This window comes from Aegilops tauschii, chromosome 6 (genome assembly GCF_002575655.3).
Source record: "Aegilops tauschii subsp. strangulata cultivar AL8/78 chromosome 6, Aet v6.0, whole genome shotgun sequence".
Lineage (NCBI taxonomy): Eukaryota > Viridiplantae > Streptophyta > Magnoliopsida > Poales > Poaceae > Aegilops > Aegilops tauschii.
The window spans coordinates 303,206,091-303,225,298 of record NC_053040.3 but is presented as its reverse complement, the minus strand read 5'-3'; the positions used below and the strand labels follow the sequence as shown (position 1 = coordinate 303,225,298).

The 19,208-nt window shown below is 49.3% G+C and overlaps 2 protein-coding genes across 2 annotated transcripts; both read left to right on the top strand.

The window, feature by feature from the left end:
- Window positions 1-212: 212 nt before the first annotated feature.
- On the top strand, window positions 213-1,795 carry LOC109786063 (expansin-B7). The gene is made up of 2 exons (XM_020344641.4): window positions 213-963; window positions 1,078-1,795. Exons 1-2 carry the CDS (start codon window positions 592-594, stop codon window positions 1,603-1,605), a joined length of 900 nt encoding a protein of 299 aa, XP_020200230.1. The 5' UTR covers window positions 213-591; the 3' UTR covers window positions 1,606-1,795.
- A 3,361-nt stretch (window positions 1,796-5,156) lies between these two features.
- Window positions 5,157-5,927, top strand: LOC109786062 (protein FAR1-RELATED SEQUENCE 5-like). The gene is made up of 2 exons (XM_020344640.1): window positions 5,157-5,256; window positions 5,515-5,927. Exons 1-2 carry the CDS (start codon window positions 5,157-5,159, stop codon window positions 5,925-5,927), a joined length of 513 nt encoding a protein of 170 aa, XP_020200229.1.
- The last annotated feature ends 13,281 nt before the right edge of the window (window positions 5,928-19,208 follow it).

Here is a 19,208-nt window from a genome sequence, read left to right as displayed (position 1 = left end):
ACGTAACCACTATCTGATTTTCGTATCATGCCCTGTTCCTCTGCCGACGCGCACGTAGCTTTCAGCTGGGCATTTTCATAGCACTAGTTTGGTATTTTCGAGGTACATAAACACACAAGCTCGTCACTGATTGCAAGACGGATCATGTGGCTGTATATTGCTACGACTCCGTAGAAAACGCTAAGAAAAAGATGCCTCTATGATCTGCAATCGGCATGATGCTATGCTGGCTGCAGGCATAAATACATGGCGGAAGCACCTGTAATGCAGTATGTATGTATGGTTGTTGATTTTTAAAAGCAGAGAGAAATGCATCCCGTGATCACGGGTCATGGTGTATAGCAGCCAGTTGGGCGAGTCCCGCCGTCCGCATGTGAACCGGCCCTGCCATCACGGCTCCTCCTTTCTCCATCCGCCATCTCCGTTCATTCATTCCCTCGTCCTTTTCCTCCTTTTGATTTGATCTGGTAGACGAAGAAGAAGCTTAGCACTTGAGTTGCCGGCCTATAAATTCACACGCCCCCCAACTGCATCAAGCCATTAACCACCAGAGTACGGTAGTCAGCAACCGGCGAGATCAGCGAGCGAGAGATGGCACCGGCCTCCTCCTACGCCGTTGCGGTCGCACTTTTCTGCCTGCTCGCCGCCGATGGCTGCTGCGGCTGCTTTTGGTTCCTGCCTGCCATATTCTGCCCTGGATACTCCCCCACGCCTACACCCGCCCCCGCTACCCCCACCCCCAGCCCGGGCACCGGCACCGGCGGCAGCGGCACCAACGTCGACGGCGGCGGCTGGCTCGACGCCAGGGCCACCTGGTACGGCGCTCCCGGCGGCGCCGGGCCTGACGACAATGGTGGCGCGTGCGGGTTCAAGAACGTGAACCTGCCGCCGTTCAACGCCATGACGTCTTGCGGCAACGAGCCGCTCTTCAAGGACGGCAAGGGATGCGGCTCGTGCTACCAGGTCAGCTGCTGTGGCCGACATTGCAGTTGCTTGACAGTGACGGTAGAGTGCTTGTCGTTTCGTTTGTTTTTCCAGGCTGATGGATCTTGGATTGTTGCGCTGCGTTGCGTGCAGATAAGGTGCGTGGCTCACGCAGCGTGCTCCGGCGTCCCTGAGACGGTGATCATCACCGACATGAACTACTACCCGGTGGCCCGCTACCACTTCGACCTCAGCGGCACCGCCTTCGGCGCCATGGCCAAGGACGGCCGGAACGACGAGCTCCGCCACGCCGGCATCATCGACATGCAGTTCAAGAGGGTGCCGTGCCAGTACCCGGGGCTGTCGGTGACGTTCCACGTGGAGCAGGGGTCGAACCCGAACTACCTAGCGGTCCTGGTGGAGTACGAGAACGGCGACGGCGACGTGGCGCAGGTGGACCTCATGGAGTCGCGGCCGGACAATGGTGAGCCGACGGGGGTCTGGACGCCCATGAGGGAGTCGTGGGGCTCCATCTGGCGGCTGGACACGCACCGCCCGCTGCAGGGGCCCTTTTCGCTGCGGGTCACCAACGAGTCCGGCAGGTCGCTCGTCGCCGAGCAGGTCATCCCAGCCGACTGGCAGCCCGACACGGTGTACAGCTCCCTCGTCCAGTTCGATTGACCCCTCCCGCTCATCCATGGAAGGCATCCATGCACGTCCATGCATGGGTTAGTCGAGACGTCGCTTGTGACGTCCGGTGTGTGTCGTCTTCGTGTGCTAGCTACGTGTTCTCTCTCGTAGCGCATACGTTTTTCATGGTATACGTGTCTCGTTCAATATAATAAAGACATTTAGATACATTATAACTAAACACTTTTCCAACCCTCTCAGACTATTTGCATTTGGGTTCCGATAACTGCCGCACGTGTGGTGTATTGGGTGGTTGTGCCGCACGCCTCGTGTGGCATGGATAGGAACCCGCCCGCACAACTGCGTCCGGGCGCGCAAAGCCACAGCCCGCAGGTCCGGTGTGTGGCAAACCCGCCCACACGTCCGGGACAGACGACCACGCTGCCCGCATGACCCAGCCGTCCCGGCCTCCTTTCGATCCCCAGTCCCGACTGCCGCCATCGTCTCTCACCTCTCGATCCCCTACCTCCATCGCCGGCCCTCTCTGGTTGCCATGGCAACCAGAGCAGATCCGTAAGGCCTTCCCACCGCTAACCACACCCCCCTCCCCCACCCCCCATCCCCCCGCCCCCCACTCCAACCCCGCCCTCCAAAGACAACCAGCTAAAAGCAGGTGAATCTCCGATCTCCTGCTGCTTCTCATCCTTCTTCTGGGCAGAAAATTGCAAATTTAGCAACGAAGGTGGCGACTGGATCCACGCTATCGGGGCAAAACACTACATGGTTTTGTGTGTCTTCGCATTTGCCAAGCAGCATACACCAGATCTGCCATGTACTACGCTAGAGTTAAGCTTAAGTTCTCAGTTCGCTTGGTGCAAGTAGTTGGTAATGAATGGATGCGTAGGAATCCCTAAAAAAGGGAGAGAAATGAGAAATTTGGAATAAAGGGGGGTAGGAAAATTAGTTGCCACTTGTGTCTAACGTCAGTTGCCACCTATCGTTGCCGTTAACTGCCACCATGTTAACCTGTTGCTTGCCATCCTATTGTGGTGGCTGTTGCCATCGAATCGAAAGGATAGCTGGCACCCAGATTTTAGAAAAGAGAGTGGATGTGCATGTCCTACTTGCCATGATGTGTTGGTTGCCTACGCATGAAAATGTGATAAGACTGCCGTGTTATCTTGTACGTGCAAGCAGTAGAAGAATACATTTTTTGTGGATTGTTGATGCGTTCTTGTTCATGCTGTGATTGAGAACACATTGGCAGAAACAAAACGCGGAAAGAATGAATCATGAAGATGGCGCTGATCCTTGGGTTTCTCAAATGCCAGAAACGTCCCCTTGGGATGCAGCAGAGTATAGTCAACTCATTTCTGCAAGGCCGTTGCTGCCACTACTAGAGCAGTACGCAGACATTGGTATGATGCATGATAACAAAGAAAAGAACATTTTCCATATTCGCGATGATGAAGATGACATTCTACTTATGTCCTACACTGTCATTTTTCGCAGGTTTTTATGACCAAAACACACTCAGGGGGCACCATGGCAAGTTCAGTCACAGGGCAACACTGACAAATGTACGGGCAACCAACTTCAACTAGCTAATGTGGCAAATCAAGGTAACGCATACGAAAATGAAACATACTGGTGTGGACATGAAAAATAAACTTGCAAAGGATGGCAAAAAACTCACGAGTTATGTCGGGAAAAATGCAGAACCTTCATGCAGCACGTGGCATCAGGCGGCACCCATGTACCTGCCATCGACGTCATACATAGGTGAGTCCATAAAAAGTGAAGTTGCAGACGGTGAATTAGCAGAAGGAGCATAGTTGACAACTGCAGTTGCCATGACTGAACAACTGCAGTTGCCATCCCTGGACAGCTGCAGTTGCCATGCCTGGACAGCTGCAGTTGCCATGCCTGGACAACTGTAGTTGCCATGTATGATCAAAAATGTGATTGCAATATACAAACAACCGTGGATGGCAAGTGTGAACAAATTTGTGTGGCATGGTTGGACCACTGCATGTTCCATGTTGAAGAAACTACAGTTGACATGCATTGACCAACTACTACCATGATTACAGGTTATTACGGTGGTGCTACCTCGGCAAATGTCTCATGGCAAGCTTCACAGATTGCAGACAGAGCACGTCAATTTGGTGTGACAGACCACACAAGATGGGCACATGCGGCACAGCAAGGTAAGGAAATTTGAACCACAAAAACAGCACTGCATTTGTTTTTGTGGGAATAGCATGTGAGGAAAAGAAGATTTGTAGCAGTGATGGTGGAAAAAATCAAACAGAAAACGCTAACAAGTGGTCGTGTGCAATGACTCATATATTGTCTTCGGGATTTGCCAAAAGCATGTGTGCAGCACTAATGATTGATCGCATTTGCCTAGTGAGCTCAAGCCTAGAATACAAAGTTTTGATGCTAGAATATACTGGTTGCCATGTATTGGCAACAGTATTTGCCATGTATGTAGGACTGCAGCTGCCATTGATATAGAATCCAAGTTTTGGTACTGAAAGGAGCTGGTTGCCATGCATTGGCAAACAGTTGTTGCCATGTTTGTTGGACTGTAGCTGCCATGACTGGAGAACTACAGTTGCCATGCATGTCCACATGCAGACTCACGGCTTGCTGTTTGAATGATATCATGCCAAATCACTTGCAGTTTATGTACTTCGTTACGATAAACATGTCATTCAAGCAAAATCTTACGCTCGCACCTGTTTTTTTATTACAGGGCCTTCAACTACAATCAACAACGGCGCGGGGACATCTACTGTGGGGAGCTCTGAGCGCACGGAAGACGCGTTCCACCAGCCAGCAAACAATCATGCTGCAAACAATGCCGAGTCAGAGTCGAAAATGGCAATCATTCCAGCAATGCCGACAAGCACACCTTTGAACACAAGCACTAGCAACACTCAAGTAGATGAAACTGCCGCCGATACTGAAGTGAATGATGAAACTGATGACGAAGCACAAGGGGATGAAGATGGTGGGCAATCAGAGATCATGGTACCTCAGCCACCTTACGTTGGGCAGAGATTTGAATCGTTCGCAGAGGCAAAGGAATTCTACCAGACATATGCAAAGTTCCATGGATTTGCGGTCAACACCGAATACCATAGGAAAATTAAGAAACTAACGAGTACGGCAGAGGTGAGATGAGGTGCCACAAGGCATGAAGGAACAAGAAGGGGAAAGGTGTTGCGCCTGTCGTTCCGGAACGAAAGAGAGGTATCATTCTCAAGACGGAATGCCCTGTCCGGTGTAAGCTAAACGTAGATGGAGCACAGTGGGTGGTCACTGAATATTTTGACGAGCACAACCACAAACTCATAAAGAAGTTCGACCTGGTAAAATTTCTGACCGCCCACAGAGGATTCACCCCCCTCGAGAAGAAATTCATAAAGCTGCTACATGATTGTAACGTCGGTCCATCAAGAATGGTCCAGATACTATCACTCATCCATAGCAAAAAAGGGACTTTGAGTAGCATGCCCTACATACCAGCTGACGTCACAAACCTAAAGGCAAAGTACCGTAGAGAGAGCAAGTTGGCTGACATAGAGGCCACAATGGCCTACTTCGATGAGAAAGCGAAGGAAGATCCAGATTTCTTCTACAGGATAAGATTGGACGATGAGGACCATGTCAGGAACATGTATTGGGTGGATGGTGCTGCAAGAAGAGCCTACAAACATTTCCGAGATTCCATTTCATTCGACGCGACATATCTCACTAATATGTACAAGATGCCATGCGCTCCATTCATAGGAATAAATAACCACAATCAGTCGTTGCAGTTCGGATGTGGACTCGTTCGGAACGAAGACACGGATGGGTACGTTTAGCTGTTCAAGACCTTCCTGGAGTGCATGGGTGGACTTGCTCCGATGAACATAATAACAGACCAGGATTTTAGCATGCGTGCAGGCATAGAGGAGGTCTTTCCGTTGGCAGTGCACAGGCACTGCAGGTGGCACATTATAAAGAAGGCTGAGGAGACACTAGGACCGTTCTTTGCTGACCGTCCAGACCTGCACAAGGCATTCGAGCTGTGCGTGGACCACAACTTGATGGTGGAGGAGTTTGAAAGGAGCTGGATGGCTATGATTGAAACATATCAAGTCCAAGACCACGAGACGCTTGCTAGCTTGTGGGAGAAGCGAATGTATTGGGTGCCGGCCTACTTCATGCAGTGCTTCTTCCCGTTTCTGCAAACTACACAGCGTAGTGAGGGGTTCAATGCTGTTTTGAAGCGTTACGTGAGCCCTGGCAACTCATTACTACAGTTTGCCAAGCAGTACACCGCTTTGCAACAAAAAATACTGGGATCCGAGCTATAGCAAGAAGCAAACACCGCGCTCAAGCAGCCAAAATTACTAACGTATTTACCAATGGAGAGGCAGATGAGCAAGATATCACTACAAAAAAAATACACTTCCGTGATGATACGTGTTTGTCACAGTAGGTCACGTTTTTTGTCATGCATGTACATCCATGACAAATTTATGACAGAATCAAGATAGTCATACCTGTGCTGTCGTAGAAGTGTTCGATGACATTACCAAAATTATCATCACGGAAGTGTCCACTTCCATGACGATAAATCGCGCGTCACAGAACTGCTTTCGTCAAGGGTGACCGACACGTGGCATCTACCGTAACGGAACGCCGTTAAGCTATCGGGTCGGGTTTTGGATCCGATAACCCGTTAACAGCCCCGACCAATGGGGATTTTCCACATGTAAAATCATCATTGGCTGGAGGAAACAAGTGTCGGCTCATCGTTGGGACAGATGTCATCCACTCATTGGACAGAAGGCGCCTATGATACGTCGACACGTGGCACGACCCAACAGAGGCCCATTCCTATGAAAAGGCCGGCCCGTTTGACTTGGTCAAAAGGTGGTGGGCCGGCCCATGGAAAGCGTGTTAACGGCCTGTTCGCATATAGCCCATTTACAGCCCGCTAACCCAAGGCCCGTTACGCCCTATCCGAATTAGGCCCAGTAGCGTCATCTGGGCCATCCAATATGATTCCAGCCCGTTTTCACTTTTGGCCCATGTATGGCCCATGACGTCTTTCGGCCCATATGAGGCCCTATGTAACTCTTGGCCTATTAACGGCCCATGGTGAAACTGGCCCGTAATGAACAGTGTATCACTTTACACCCATTAACGGCCCGTGGTGAAACTGGCCCGTAATGAAAAATGTATCACTTTATACCCATTAACGGCCCATTATTCTGTTGGGCCGTTTCCAGCCCATGTTATCTTTCGGCCTTCTCAGAGCCCATTTATTCTTGGGCTCATTTCCAGCATTCGTTTACTTACGGCCCGTTACTGTAATTTTCTGCTTGTGGGCCAAATTCAGCCCGTGGTTACAGTCGGCCCGTTTGTGGTCCGTTAATACATTGGGCCGTTTTCATAGCGTCAGCAAATACGGCCTATTAACGATGGCCCGTTATGGTCGGCCCATGAATGAACGATTCCAACTCTAGCCCGTTTACGGCCATAATGCAGTCTGTTTGGCCAATCGATCATACGGCCCATATAAGACCCATTGATGATACGGCCCGCAGAAGGCCCATTGTTTCTATGGCCCGTAGAAGGCCCATTGTTTGTACGGCCCGTAGAAGGCCCACTGTTTCTACGGCCAGTAGGAGGCCCAGTGTCACTACAATAAATATTAGCCCATGGTTATTGTGGCCTAGTTTTTAAAAATAGGTTATTGCAGCCACTAGCTAACCGCGGAAAAAGAACTGCAATGACTACAAGCAAACAAATAAACAAGACAACAAGGAAATAAATAAAATAAGCAAGCAACTAACGCTAGGTTATCACGGCTATTACACATATTACATCCACTGGGCATCAAAGTTCGCCACCAGTGCAAATATAGGGAACAAAGCAGCATATCATATACACTGGTTGTCAAAGTTGGCGGCCAGCGCAAATAAACGCCGCAGAAAAACAAATCCAGAACTGAAACCACTTCAGAAGATCTCAAGAAACAATATCCTGGGTACCCATAATGCTGGCAAGATGCTTGGCAAGCTTATTAACTTTCTCTTGTTTGGCGCTTAAATCCTCCAGCGCTTGCTGTTGCACCAGAAAATATGCATCTGAATTCTGCAGGGACTTCCTCAGTCCTTCAGCTTCCCGTCGCAGCACATCTGATCGATGTCTTTCAACTTGAAGTTGAGACTCAAGAAGACGAACTGATTCAGGCAGCGAGTTCGAAGAGCTTGTGCCAGCAGTAGTGGCTAGTAACTCGAACACTACATCAAGAGAGGACTTTGGGGTTGTCTCAGTGTCTTCAATATAGTTTTTATCAGCTTTCTTGGAGACCAACAGGGATGTCTCACTATCTTGAACCTTATCTGCATTACTTCCTCTAACATTGGATAACGCGGTATTGTTCTCCAATATTTTGTCCGCATTCTAAAAGAGAAACAAGCAGACACATCACATGTTTACCATGTTGTATATGAAACTCATTTTGGTAAATGAGTTCAGTAGTAAAGTGGACAGGATAACAGCATGAAACAAACATATATCTATGTACCATGGTCACTTTATGGTCTATATCATTCTAGTTTTTGTTGCCAAATCAAGATAGAGACACAGTTCAAATAATATTTGTTCAAGACAAAGCAGAATAGACAGAATATAAGTGTGGGTAACTATAGAGCAATAACAACACTTGTAATGTGCATGACATGAGAACATAACTGTTTATTCAATTGAAACTAAAATCAACATAGAGCAGGTTACAACAGCAAACCAGTTAAAGAAACAGGTTTAAAACATACCTGTTGCGCCATTGGAGTTTCAATTCCATCCTTCAAATTTGAAAATAGTTGGTATGAGTAAATACAGTAATGCAAGAGCAAAGGAGTATGAACCATAGCTATAGAACCTGGCCTGAGAACAAATCTTCTTCTCCTTTAAGCGTTGAGTTGGGATTCGGAGTGGTGGTCCTCGTGCTTTGGGCACTGCAGTTCCCTTACTAACTGCTCGTGTTTGGGTGCTCTGTGGTGGAGACGGTGCTGTGTCAACTGGAACTGGGTTACTATCTGCCGGGGTTGGGGTTAGAAGGGGTGTAGCTGGTTCTCTGTCCAACTGGGTAGGGGTACAATCTGCGAGAGTCTGGGTTATGTGTGGTGGAACTGGTCCTTGGGCAAGTACAACCGTGGTTCTATCTGCATCAACTGGTAGCACTATCTTTTCTGAAGACCGTGTTGTTACTCCCTTAGATACTGCCATCACGCTCTCCAATTCAAATGGCTGATAAACAAGAAAAGTAATTGAAAGTATAGACATTGTATGATAGACAGGTGCAATGGATAGTGGGGAATAAAAGAGGGCATGAAATAATTCATATTTATGTTGTGTAACCAAACAGGATAGCATGACACAATTTCACATAGATGATGGCTAACTAAACAGGATAGCATGACACAATTTCACATTATGATGGCTAACTAAAAAAGATGGAAAGACATAGTTTCAAATATGAGACTATGTAAACAGGATGACATGACATAACTATATAATGTGTTTATTAAATAGGTTGGCATGCCATAATTCACATACATTCACGGATAGAATGCCATAATTCAAAATATGATGACTGTAAACACTAAACAGGATGAGATGATATAACTATATGATGTCTTTATTAAATGGGTTGCCATGCCATAATTCAGATAGATGATGTGTATGTACTATGTAAACATGATGGCATGATATAATTCAAATATATGATTTATATAGTAAGCAAGTAAGCAAATGGCAATCCATATATGATGTAAAAACTAAGCAATGCAAGACAACATGCATGACATGGGTAATATAACCCTGCCAAGTTTGAGCATAGACCTCAGGGGGGAAATAGGACTGGTCATCAGTCTCTGAATCCTCCTCTGAGGAGCTCTCTGTAACCAGCAAGATGTCTGCTTCAGCAGGTAGGATTGTCTGCTCTGAATACCTTGTTTTCACTCCAGATACTTCCATCACCGCTTCAAATGGCTGATGCACAGGAAGAGTAGTTGAATATACAAACGTTGTCGACAAATGGAACACGTAATACAAAAAAATGATAGCATGATATAATTCACATACATGATGATTGGCTAAACAGCATGGCATTGCATAATTCACATATATAATGCCTTTGCAACAAGATAGCATTGTATAATTCACATATATAATGTCTTGCAACAAGATGGCAATGCATAATTCACATATATGGTAATTAGACACTGAACAGGTGGCATTCACACAAAGCATGTCTAAACTAATCAAATGACATAGCAATGCGAGACACCATACGCACGATATGAGCAACATAACCCTGCCAAGTTAGAGCATACACCTCGGGGGGGATAGGACTGGTCATCTATCTCTGAATCCTCCTCTGAGGAGCTATCCGTAACCAGCGAGATATGCGCTTCATTAGATAGCATAGTCTGCTCTGAAGACCTTGTTTTCACTCCAGCATTTGCCATCACTGTGTCAAATGGCTGATGCACACGAAGAGCAGTTGAATGTACTAACATTGTTGACAAATGTAATATGTAACGAAAAAAAGGATGGCCTGATATAATTTACATATAAGATGACTGGCTAAGCAGGATGGCATTGCAAAATTCACATATATGATGCGTGGCTAAACAAGATGGCATTGCATAATTCACATAAACGATGAATAAACTAAACAGATGGCATTCGCACAAAGGATGTCTAAACTAAGCAGATGACATATTTGATGTATAAAGTAAGCAATGCAAGACACCATATGCATGATATAACCAACATTAGCATGCCAAGTTAGAGCGAAGACCTCAGGGGGTAAATAGGAGTTGTCTTTGTAACACCCTGGGAATCATGCTACAGTAACTCCCTGTGATTAAGCTAATCATGTTGCTAAACAGGGCTTGATCACATTTGAATCACCTTCCTTTCTAACTCCTAGTTCAAACTTCAAATATAATTAAAGTGAAAAATAAAAGTTTTCAAAAACTCAAACAAAAATGTTCAGTGGGTGCCAAATATTACACTGGTAATTATGGCGGAGAGAACACATTTTTATAAAATGCCTAAATGCTTTAAATGAAATAAAACAGAAAAGGGAATAAGCAAATAAAAAGAAAACAGAAACAGTCAGAGAAAAAGAAAAAAAGGAAAAGGGCCCGCTTTCCCCCCCCCCCCCCACTGCCCCCCCGGCCCAAACTGGGCCGCACCCCCGCGCCCCCGGCCCAGCCCACCTCCTCCCTCGCCCCTTCCCTATTGCCCCGACCCGGTCGGAACAGGGGCGCGCTGCCGCCCGACCCCCTCGCCGACACCGACGCCGGAGGGGATAAGGTCGCCAGCTCCCCCGCCTCCTCGGGCCTCTCTCCCACTCACCCCCGCTCTCCCTCTCGGCCCCCGCGCCTCCCCCTTCCCTCCCCCGGATCCGCGCTGCCCCCCTCTTCCCCACGCCCGACGCGCTCGCCGCCGTTCCCCTCGTTCACGCGGCCACCGTGCCCCACTCGCCACCTCGCCGTGTCGTACGACGTCGCCGCCCTCGACTACCCCCCCTCCGCCTCTCCGTCGAAGCTCGGAGCCACTGCATCGGCCTCCCCGAGCTCACCTTCATCTTCGGGCGCCGGCGACCCCCTTCTTCCCCGGCGACGACCTGCTGCTACTAAGCCACCCACGGGCCTTTCTTGCGCCGCGCGGTGAGCTCCTCTACCTCCTCCCCCTCTCCGTTAGCTCGCCCGCGCTCCGTAGCTGCCCCCCCACGCGCGCCCGAACGCCGCGCCGCGAGGCTCGCCGCCGGCGGGTCTCCGGTGACCAAATGGTCACGGGGTCAAGCCCGTTACACTCCCCGCCGTTTGTAGATGCCCCCCAGCCCCTCCGCTTTTTCGATAGCTCGCCGTAGCCATGTCTCCGTCGAGCACCCGTGCGCGCCGCCGCCTCCGCCGCTCGCCGGCGCCGATTCCGGCCAAGTCCGGCGAAGCCCCGGCCACCACTGGATGCGGCGCTACGAGTTCTTTCGAATGGGCCTAGCCCCGTTCCTCCCCGAGCCCCGTAGCGCGATTCCGGCCAACTCCGGCGAGGGACCGCCGCGGTTTTGGTCGCCGGAGTTGCGCCGGCGCCAGCCGCCGACGTGGCTGGCCTGGCCCCACCCCCAGTGTCCCTGCCAGTGGCCCCCACGGGCCCCAGTTGACTGGGTTGACCCAGTCAACTGCTGACTGGGCAGGCCCAGTCACTGACATGCGGGCCCCGCCGCAAAAATTAAAAAAGAAAATGTTTTATAAATAAAAATAATTAGTTTAATTAATCTCTCACTGACAGGTGGGCCCAGTAGTTAATTAACTAAAAACTAATTAGTTTAATCCTCTGTTAACCCACTGTCTATGACAGGTGGGTCCCCCTTGTCAGTTTGACCAGTCAACCCAGACTGTTGACCGCTGACGTCACTCCTACGTCATGCTGACGTCATATCCCTTTTTCTGTTAATTAAATAATTCCAGAAATTCAAATAAACTTTGAAAATTCATATCTTTTAAACCGTAACTCGGATGAAAATGTTTTCTATATGAAAGTTGCTCAGCACGACGAGACGAATCCGAATGCGCAGTCCGTTCGTCCACCACACCTCCCTAACCTATCGAACTAGCAACTTTCCCCCTCCGGTCCGTCTGTCCGAAAACGTGAAACATCGGGAATACCTCCCGGATGTTCCCCCCCTTCACCGGTACCACCTACTGTCGCGTTAGGACACCCCTAGCACCGCTCACTGTCATGTCACGCATCGTCATGCTTATGTTTGCATTGTATTTACTGTTTCTTCCCCCTCTTCTCTTCGGTAGACTACGAGACCGACACTGCTGCTGCCCAGTTTGACTACGGAGTCGACGACCCCTCCTACTTGACAGAGCAATCAGGCAAGCCCCCCCCCCTTGATCACCAGATATCGCCTACTCTCCTCTATACTGCTTGCATTAGAGTAGTGTAGCATGTTACTGCTTTTCGATATCCTATTCTGATGCATAGCCTATCCTTGCTACTACTGTTGATACCTTTACCTGCAATCCTACATGCTTAGTATAGGATGCTAGATTTCCATCAGTGGCCCTACATTCTTGTCCGTCTGCTGTGCTACACTATCGGGCCGTGATCACCTGGGCGGTGATCGCGGGTATATACTTATATACCATATACATGACACATGTGATGACTAAAGTCGGGTCGGCTCGTAGGAGTACCCGCAAGTGGATCTTTGTGGCGGAGCGACAGGGCGGGTTGAGACCGCCTAGGTAAGAGGTGGGCCTGGCCCTGGTCGGCGTTCGCGGATACTTAACACGCTTAACGAGATCTTGGTATTTGATCTGAGTCTGGCCATTTGGTCTATACGCACTAGCCATCTACGCGGGAGTAGTTATGGGTATCCCGGCGTCGTGGTATCAGCCGAAGCTCTTTTGACGTCAGCGACTGAGTGGCGCGCGCCGTGTTGGACCGCTTTGACGTAACCGCCGTGATCGTGTGGGTTGCTAGGTCTGCTCGCGGCCGCGTTCGCAACGTGCAGGTGTGCATAGGGCGATGGGCCCAGACCCCTGCGCGCTTAGGATTAGACCGGCGTGCTGACCGCTCTGTTGTGCTTAGGTGGGGCTGCGACGCGTTGATCTTACGAGGCCGGGCATGACCCAGAAAAGTGTGTCCGGCCAATTGGGATCGAGCGTGTTGGGTTATGTGGTGCACCCCTGCAGGGAAGTTTATCTATTCGAATAGCCGTGTCCCTCGGTAAAAGGACGACCCGGAGTTGTACTTTGAGCTTATGACAACTAGAACTGGATACTGAATAAAATACACCCTTCCAAGTGCCAGATACAACCCGGTGATCGCTCTCTAACAGGGCGACGAGGAGGAGATTGCCGGGTAGGATTATGCTATGCGATGCTACTTGGAGGACTTCACTCTATTCTCTTCTATATGCTGCAAGATGGAGATGACCAGAAGCGTAGTCTTCGACAGGACTAGCTATCCCCCTTTTTATTCTGGCATTCTGCAGTTCAGTCCACTGATATGCCCCTTTACACATATACCCATGCATATGTAGTGTAGCTCCTTGCTTGCGAGTACTTTGGATGAGTACTCACGGTTGCTTCTCTCCCTCTTTTTCCCCCTTTCCTTTCTATCTGGTTGTCGCAACCAGATGTTGGAGTCCAGGAGCCAGACGCCACCGTCGACGACGACACCTACGGCACTGGAGGTGCCTACTACTACGTGCAGGCCGCTGACGACGACCAGGAGTAGTTAGGAGGTCCCAGGCAGGAGGCCTTGCCTTTTCGATCGTTGCTACCTTTGTGCTAGCCTTCTTAAGGCAAACTTGTTTAACTTATGTCTGTACTCAGATATTGTTGCTTCCGCTGACTCGTCTATGATCGAGCACTTGTATTCGAGCCCTCGAGGCCCCTGGCTTGTATTATAATGCTTGTATGACTTATTTATGTTTTAGAGTTGTGTTGTGATATCTTCCCGTGAGTCCCTGATCGTGATCATACACATTTGCGTGCATGATTAGTGTACGGTCAAATCGGGGGCGTCACAAGTTGGTATCAGAGCCGACTGCCTGTAGGAACCCCCCTTCCACACTCCTTGGCCGAAGTCGAGTCTAGTCATTGCAAAACTTTTACTAACATGGCTGTGCGGCTTACGGGCCCACGTCGCCATTGGGTGGTACTAGGATCTTTTACTCCTCGACCTTTACTCTGGGACTCTGAACTCTCTTCTACTCGGGTTAAACGAATTACTAACTCTAACACTAGGATCCCGTGACCGCGTTCACCCCAAAGATGGATAAGCCATAGTTGTTTCTTAGAATAGTATTTTGAACAATTCACACACTGTCAATTGACTCCTTTGAAACGTCTTTGCTTTCAGATGGAACCCTCGAGGCAGGTTGTTCGCCACACGATGGCCATTGGTGCCTCGGGATCACCTGCGGTGCTAGCTGAGATGATGACCTATCTGGGTTATCGCTGGCACCCTGAGTTCACCGTCTACGAGGAGTTCCAGGACTTTAACCAGGAGCAGTACCGTGCCATCGTCCACCTCTACTCTCGGGAGTACGACTCCACTACTGTGCTGCACACCGCACATGGTGTTGGTGTGACCATCGATATGGCTGTCCACGATGCAGCCTATGCTGCTCTGACACGTCTTCGTGGAGAGTATCATGAGTTGGACACCTCCCCTTTCAGGCACATTGCTATCGCCTCTGATGTTGGTACGGAGGGATACTATACTGCTGCCTACTCCACTGTCACCCGGGAGCCCTTCTACCATCAGCACCTGGTTCTGCATGCTGATGGGCTGGATCGAGCTAACCGAGCTCTTCGCCACGAGATGTACACCACCCGTCAGCACCTTTACCGTGCTCTGACGCTGCTGCACCCCTTTGTCCGGTCTGGACAGGTACCGCGTGCTGCGATCTACCCAGCCAGGACCGTGATGCCCCACGGTGTCGGTTGGCCAGAAGTGGGAGGCTACTCTCCCGCACTTGGTCCTTTTCTGCCACCTGAGCACCGGGCTCTACACCTGAGTATCCGCGGCCCCCAGTCTGCTGACGTGGAGGATTATCCATTACCTCACTACCAGCTGTCGGGCTACGATTACCTCCACAGTACCTCTTGGGACTGATGTAGGCTTGATTGTAGTATTAGTTGCAGTCGCCGCGAGCCTGTGTGCCGCCTATGATGTTTTAGTCTATGTCCTGAACTCTGTGTACTGAACTCTATGCATGACCCCTTTTGTAAACTATGCCGACTACTATGTAGTAGCTATCGTGCTCCTTTCAATTATGCATGTTTCATCATGAATGATTCTTGTCATTGCAAATTTTCTCAATGCTGAACTACCCCTGTTATATATTAGCAGGATGGTTAGACCAGGTGGTCGTGGTCGTGGTGGCGATGCCCCACCACCACCTGAGTACATGGCTGGTATGATCCAACAGTTCGAACTGAACCGCCAATTCATGGAAAATATGATGGCTCAGTTTCCTCGCCCCAATATGAACCAGCAGCCAGCCCAAGTGACTCTTCAAGATTTCATACGCCTCAACCCAACCATCTACCGCAGCTCAACTCAGCCTCTGGATGCTGATGACTGGCTCCGTGACATCACCTATGAGATGGAGTCTGCTGATGTAGCCCCTGCCAGCTATGTCACCTTTGCTTCCTTCTTCTTGAAGGGACCCGCAGCTCAATGGTGGGACAGCCACAGGCGTACTCTGCCAGCTGGAACAATCATCACATGGCCAGACTTCCAAGCTGCTTTCCGTGCCCGCTTCATTCCTCAGGGAGTCATGGACCGGAAGAAGCGTGAGTTCCGCAACCTCACCCAAGGCAACAAAACTGTTGAAGCTTATCAGCGGGAGTTTCTGGACTTGTCCCGCTATGCTGAAGAAGACATTGCAACTGATGCACGCAGACAGGAGAAGTTCCGTGATGGCCTTCAAGCTGACATCAAGCTCGCACTTCTAGTGCATGACTTTGCTGATTTCGCCACCTTGGTGAATAAGGCCATCAATGTCGAGACTGGTCTGCAGGAATACCAGAGCTCTCAGAGGCGCAACCGTGACACGGGCTCATCTTCGGGCTCACCCTCACAGAAGCGTAAGATATGGATCCCGAACAGCATGTATCGTCCAAATGCACCTGCTCCCAGGAAATCTTATGCTGCACCGCGTCTGCCTCCTCCACCATCTAAGCAGTCAAAGCTACCAGCTCCCCCACCTGGGGCTCCTGTTCCCACTCCCGATAATGGTCTGTGCTTCAAGTGTGGTCAACCGGGTCACTTTGCCAGGAACTGCTATCAGAACCAGAATCAACTGGCCCTTCCAGCAGCTGGCCGTGGTAACAACCAGCCCCGCAACAACAATGCTAAGTCTTATGGTCGTGCTCATGCCAACCACGTTGATCTCAGCGAAGCTCAAGACCAGCCTGCTACTGTGATGGGTACACTCCTCGTAAATTCAGTACCAGCATCCGTTTTATTTGATACAGGAGCATCCCATTCATTCATATCAGCAGAATTTGCATTCCTGCATGGCATTCATTACGAAGAGATAAACACTCCGCTAGTGGTACACACCCCTGCGGGCCAATGTCAAACCTCTATGGTTAGTCGCGATGTTACTGTTGAAATTGAAGGACTGGAATTTCTTGTCTCTCCCATCGTACTGAAGTCCTGTAGCATTGATCTCATTCTGGGAATGAATTGGTTAACAGCGCATACTGCTTCAATCGTTTGCACCACTAAGACCGTCCATCTGCTACACCCTTCGGATGAGATAGTTACTTACCAAGCCCATCTGGTGCAAAATGCCGAGGCAAGGCTCTATGCATTGAATGCATTGAACGCTGCACCACTCGAGGGCATTGAAAACATTCCCGTCGTGCGTGAATTCCTCGACGTCTTTCCTGAAGAACTTCCGGGGATTCCCCCTGCTAGAGCTGTCGAATTCATCATCGACTTGAAACCAGGCACCACTCCTATAGCCAAGCGACCCTACAAAATGCCGCCGCATGAACTCCTTGAGCTTAAGGAGGAAATCGACAAGTCTCTTCGCAAAGGATTCATTTGCCCAAGTTGCTCTCCTTGGGGAGCACCTTCTCTCTTTGTCAAGAAGAAGGATGGGACAAACCGATTAGTTCAAGACTACCGTCCTATAAACCAAGCTACCATTCAGAATAAATACCCTCTTCCTCGGATCAATGATCTGTATGATCAACTGGCGGGTTCGTCAGTGTTCTCTAAGCTTGACTTGAGGTTGGGCTACCACCAGATCCGTGTTCGCGAAGAGGATATCCCAAAGACCGCCTTCGTGACTCGCTATGGTTCATACGAGTACACCGTCATGTCTTTCGGTTTAACCAATGCTCCAGCCACCTTCTCTCGTCTGATGAACTACATATTCATGGATTACCTCGACAAGTTCGTCGTGGTTTATCTGGATGATATCCTGATATTTTCCAAGAACGAAGAAGAACATGCGGAACATCTCCGACTTGTGCTGGAGAAGCTACGAGAACATCAACTATATGCCAAGTTCTCCAAATGTGAATTCTGGCTACCGGAAGTAACCTATCTTGGGCATGTCATCTCTAAGGATGGTATTGCCTTCAACCCTGAACGAGTTCAAGCTATTCTTGATTGGACTCCTCCCAAGAACGTTAAGCAAGTCAGAAGTTTTCTCGGTCTCGCCAGCTATTGCCGTCGATTCGTCGAGAACTTCTCTAAGATCGCCAGGCCTCTGACTAACCTGTTGCATAAGGGTGTCAAGTTCCAATGGACAGACAAATGTCAGGAAAGTTTCCAGGCACTCAAAGACAAGTTGACTTCTGCTCCAGTTCTAGCTCCACCTGATACTAAGAAGGACTTCGTCATTTACTGCGACGCTTCCCGTCAAGGGTTAGGCCGTGTCCTAATGCAAGACCGCAAAGTGATTGCTTATGCATCTCGACAATTGCGCCCTCACGAAGAGAACTACCCAGTTCACGACCTCGAACTTGCTGCAGTCATTCATGCGCTGAAGCAGTGGCGACATTACCTTCTCGGTAATCGTTGCGAGATCTTCACTGACCACCAAAGTCTGAAGTATCTGTTTACTCAGCCAGATCTGAACCTCCGCCGGCAGAGATGGATGGAGCTCGTTGCAGACTTTGACTTGGGTATTTCCTATACTCCAGGCAAGGCTAATGTAATGGCTGATGCCTTGAGCCGCAAGTCTTACTGCAACCACCTCCAGGTTCATAAAGTTCAGCCCTCACTTGTTGAAGAATTCAGGAAGCTGAACCTCCATATTGTTCCTCCGGGTGCACTCATTCCCCCTCCCAAGGAGTTTGGCAAGGTGAACCTCCACGTTGTTACCCAAGGTTCCCTCAATACCCTAGTTGCTAAACCAGATCTCGAGGACAGCATCAAAAGGCTACAGAAGTATGACTCTGAAGCCGACAAGATTAAGCGCTACCTCGCAGAAGGAAAGCCCTCATTCTTCACCATTGCTGAAGATGGCACCTTATACTTCAAGGGCCGCCTAGTGGTGCCTTGTACAGAGAAAAACCTGGATATGACACAGGAAGTTATGAAAGAAGCTCATGATACGCCTCTATGCATCCATCCTGGTAGTACAAAGATGTACCAAGACATCCGTCAGAGATTCTGGTGGACTAATATGAAGCAAGACATTGCTCGTTATGTTGCTGAGTGTGACGTTTGCCGTCGAATCAAAGCAGAACATCGAAGGCCTGCTGGAACTCTGCAACCTATCTCTATTCCTGAATGGAAATGGGACCATGTTGAAATGGACTTCGTCACTGGATTTCCCAAATCACAGAAAGGTAATGATGCTATTCTTGTCGTCATTGACCGACTTTCCAAAGTTGCACATTTTCTGGCAGTCAAAGAAACGATCACTGCTAGCCAGTTGGCAACGCTCTATATGTCCAGGATTGTTTCACTCCACGGTATTCCATTGGTTATCAGTTCAGACCGTGGTAGCTTATTCACTTCAAGATTCTGGGCAAGTTTCCAAGAAGCAATGGGAACTCATCTGTCATTCAGTACTG

Bases quoted from the DNA above. Each gene is read 5' to 3' on its own strand.
- LOC109786063 (XM_020344641.4), top strand. From the start codon at position 592: ATGGCACCGGCCTCCTCCTACGCCGTTGCGGTCGCACTTTTCTGCCTG. The intron at 964-1,077 runs GTCAGCTGCTGT...CGTTGCGTGCAG, and splicing joins GATGCGGCTCGTGCTACCAG to ATAAGGTGCGTGGCTCACGC.
- LOC109786062 (XM_020344640.1), top strand. From the start codon at position 5,157: ATGGCCTACTTCGATGAGAAAGCGAAGGAAGATCCAGATTTCTTCTAC. The intron at 5,257-5,514 runs GTGCTGCAAGAA...GCATGCGTGCAG, and splicing joins GAACATGTATTGGGTGGATG to GCATAGAGGAGGTCTTTCCG.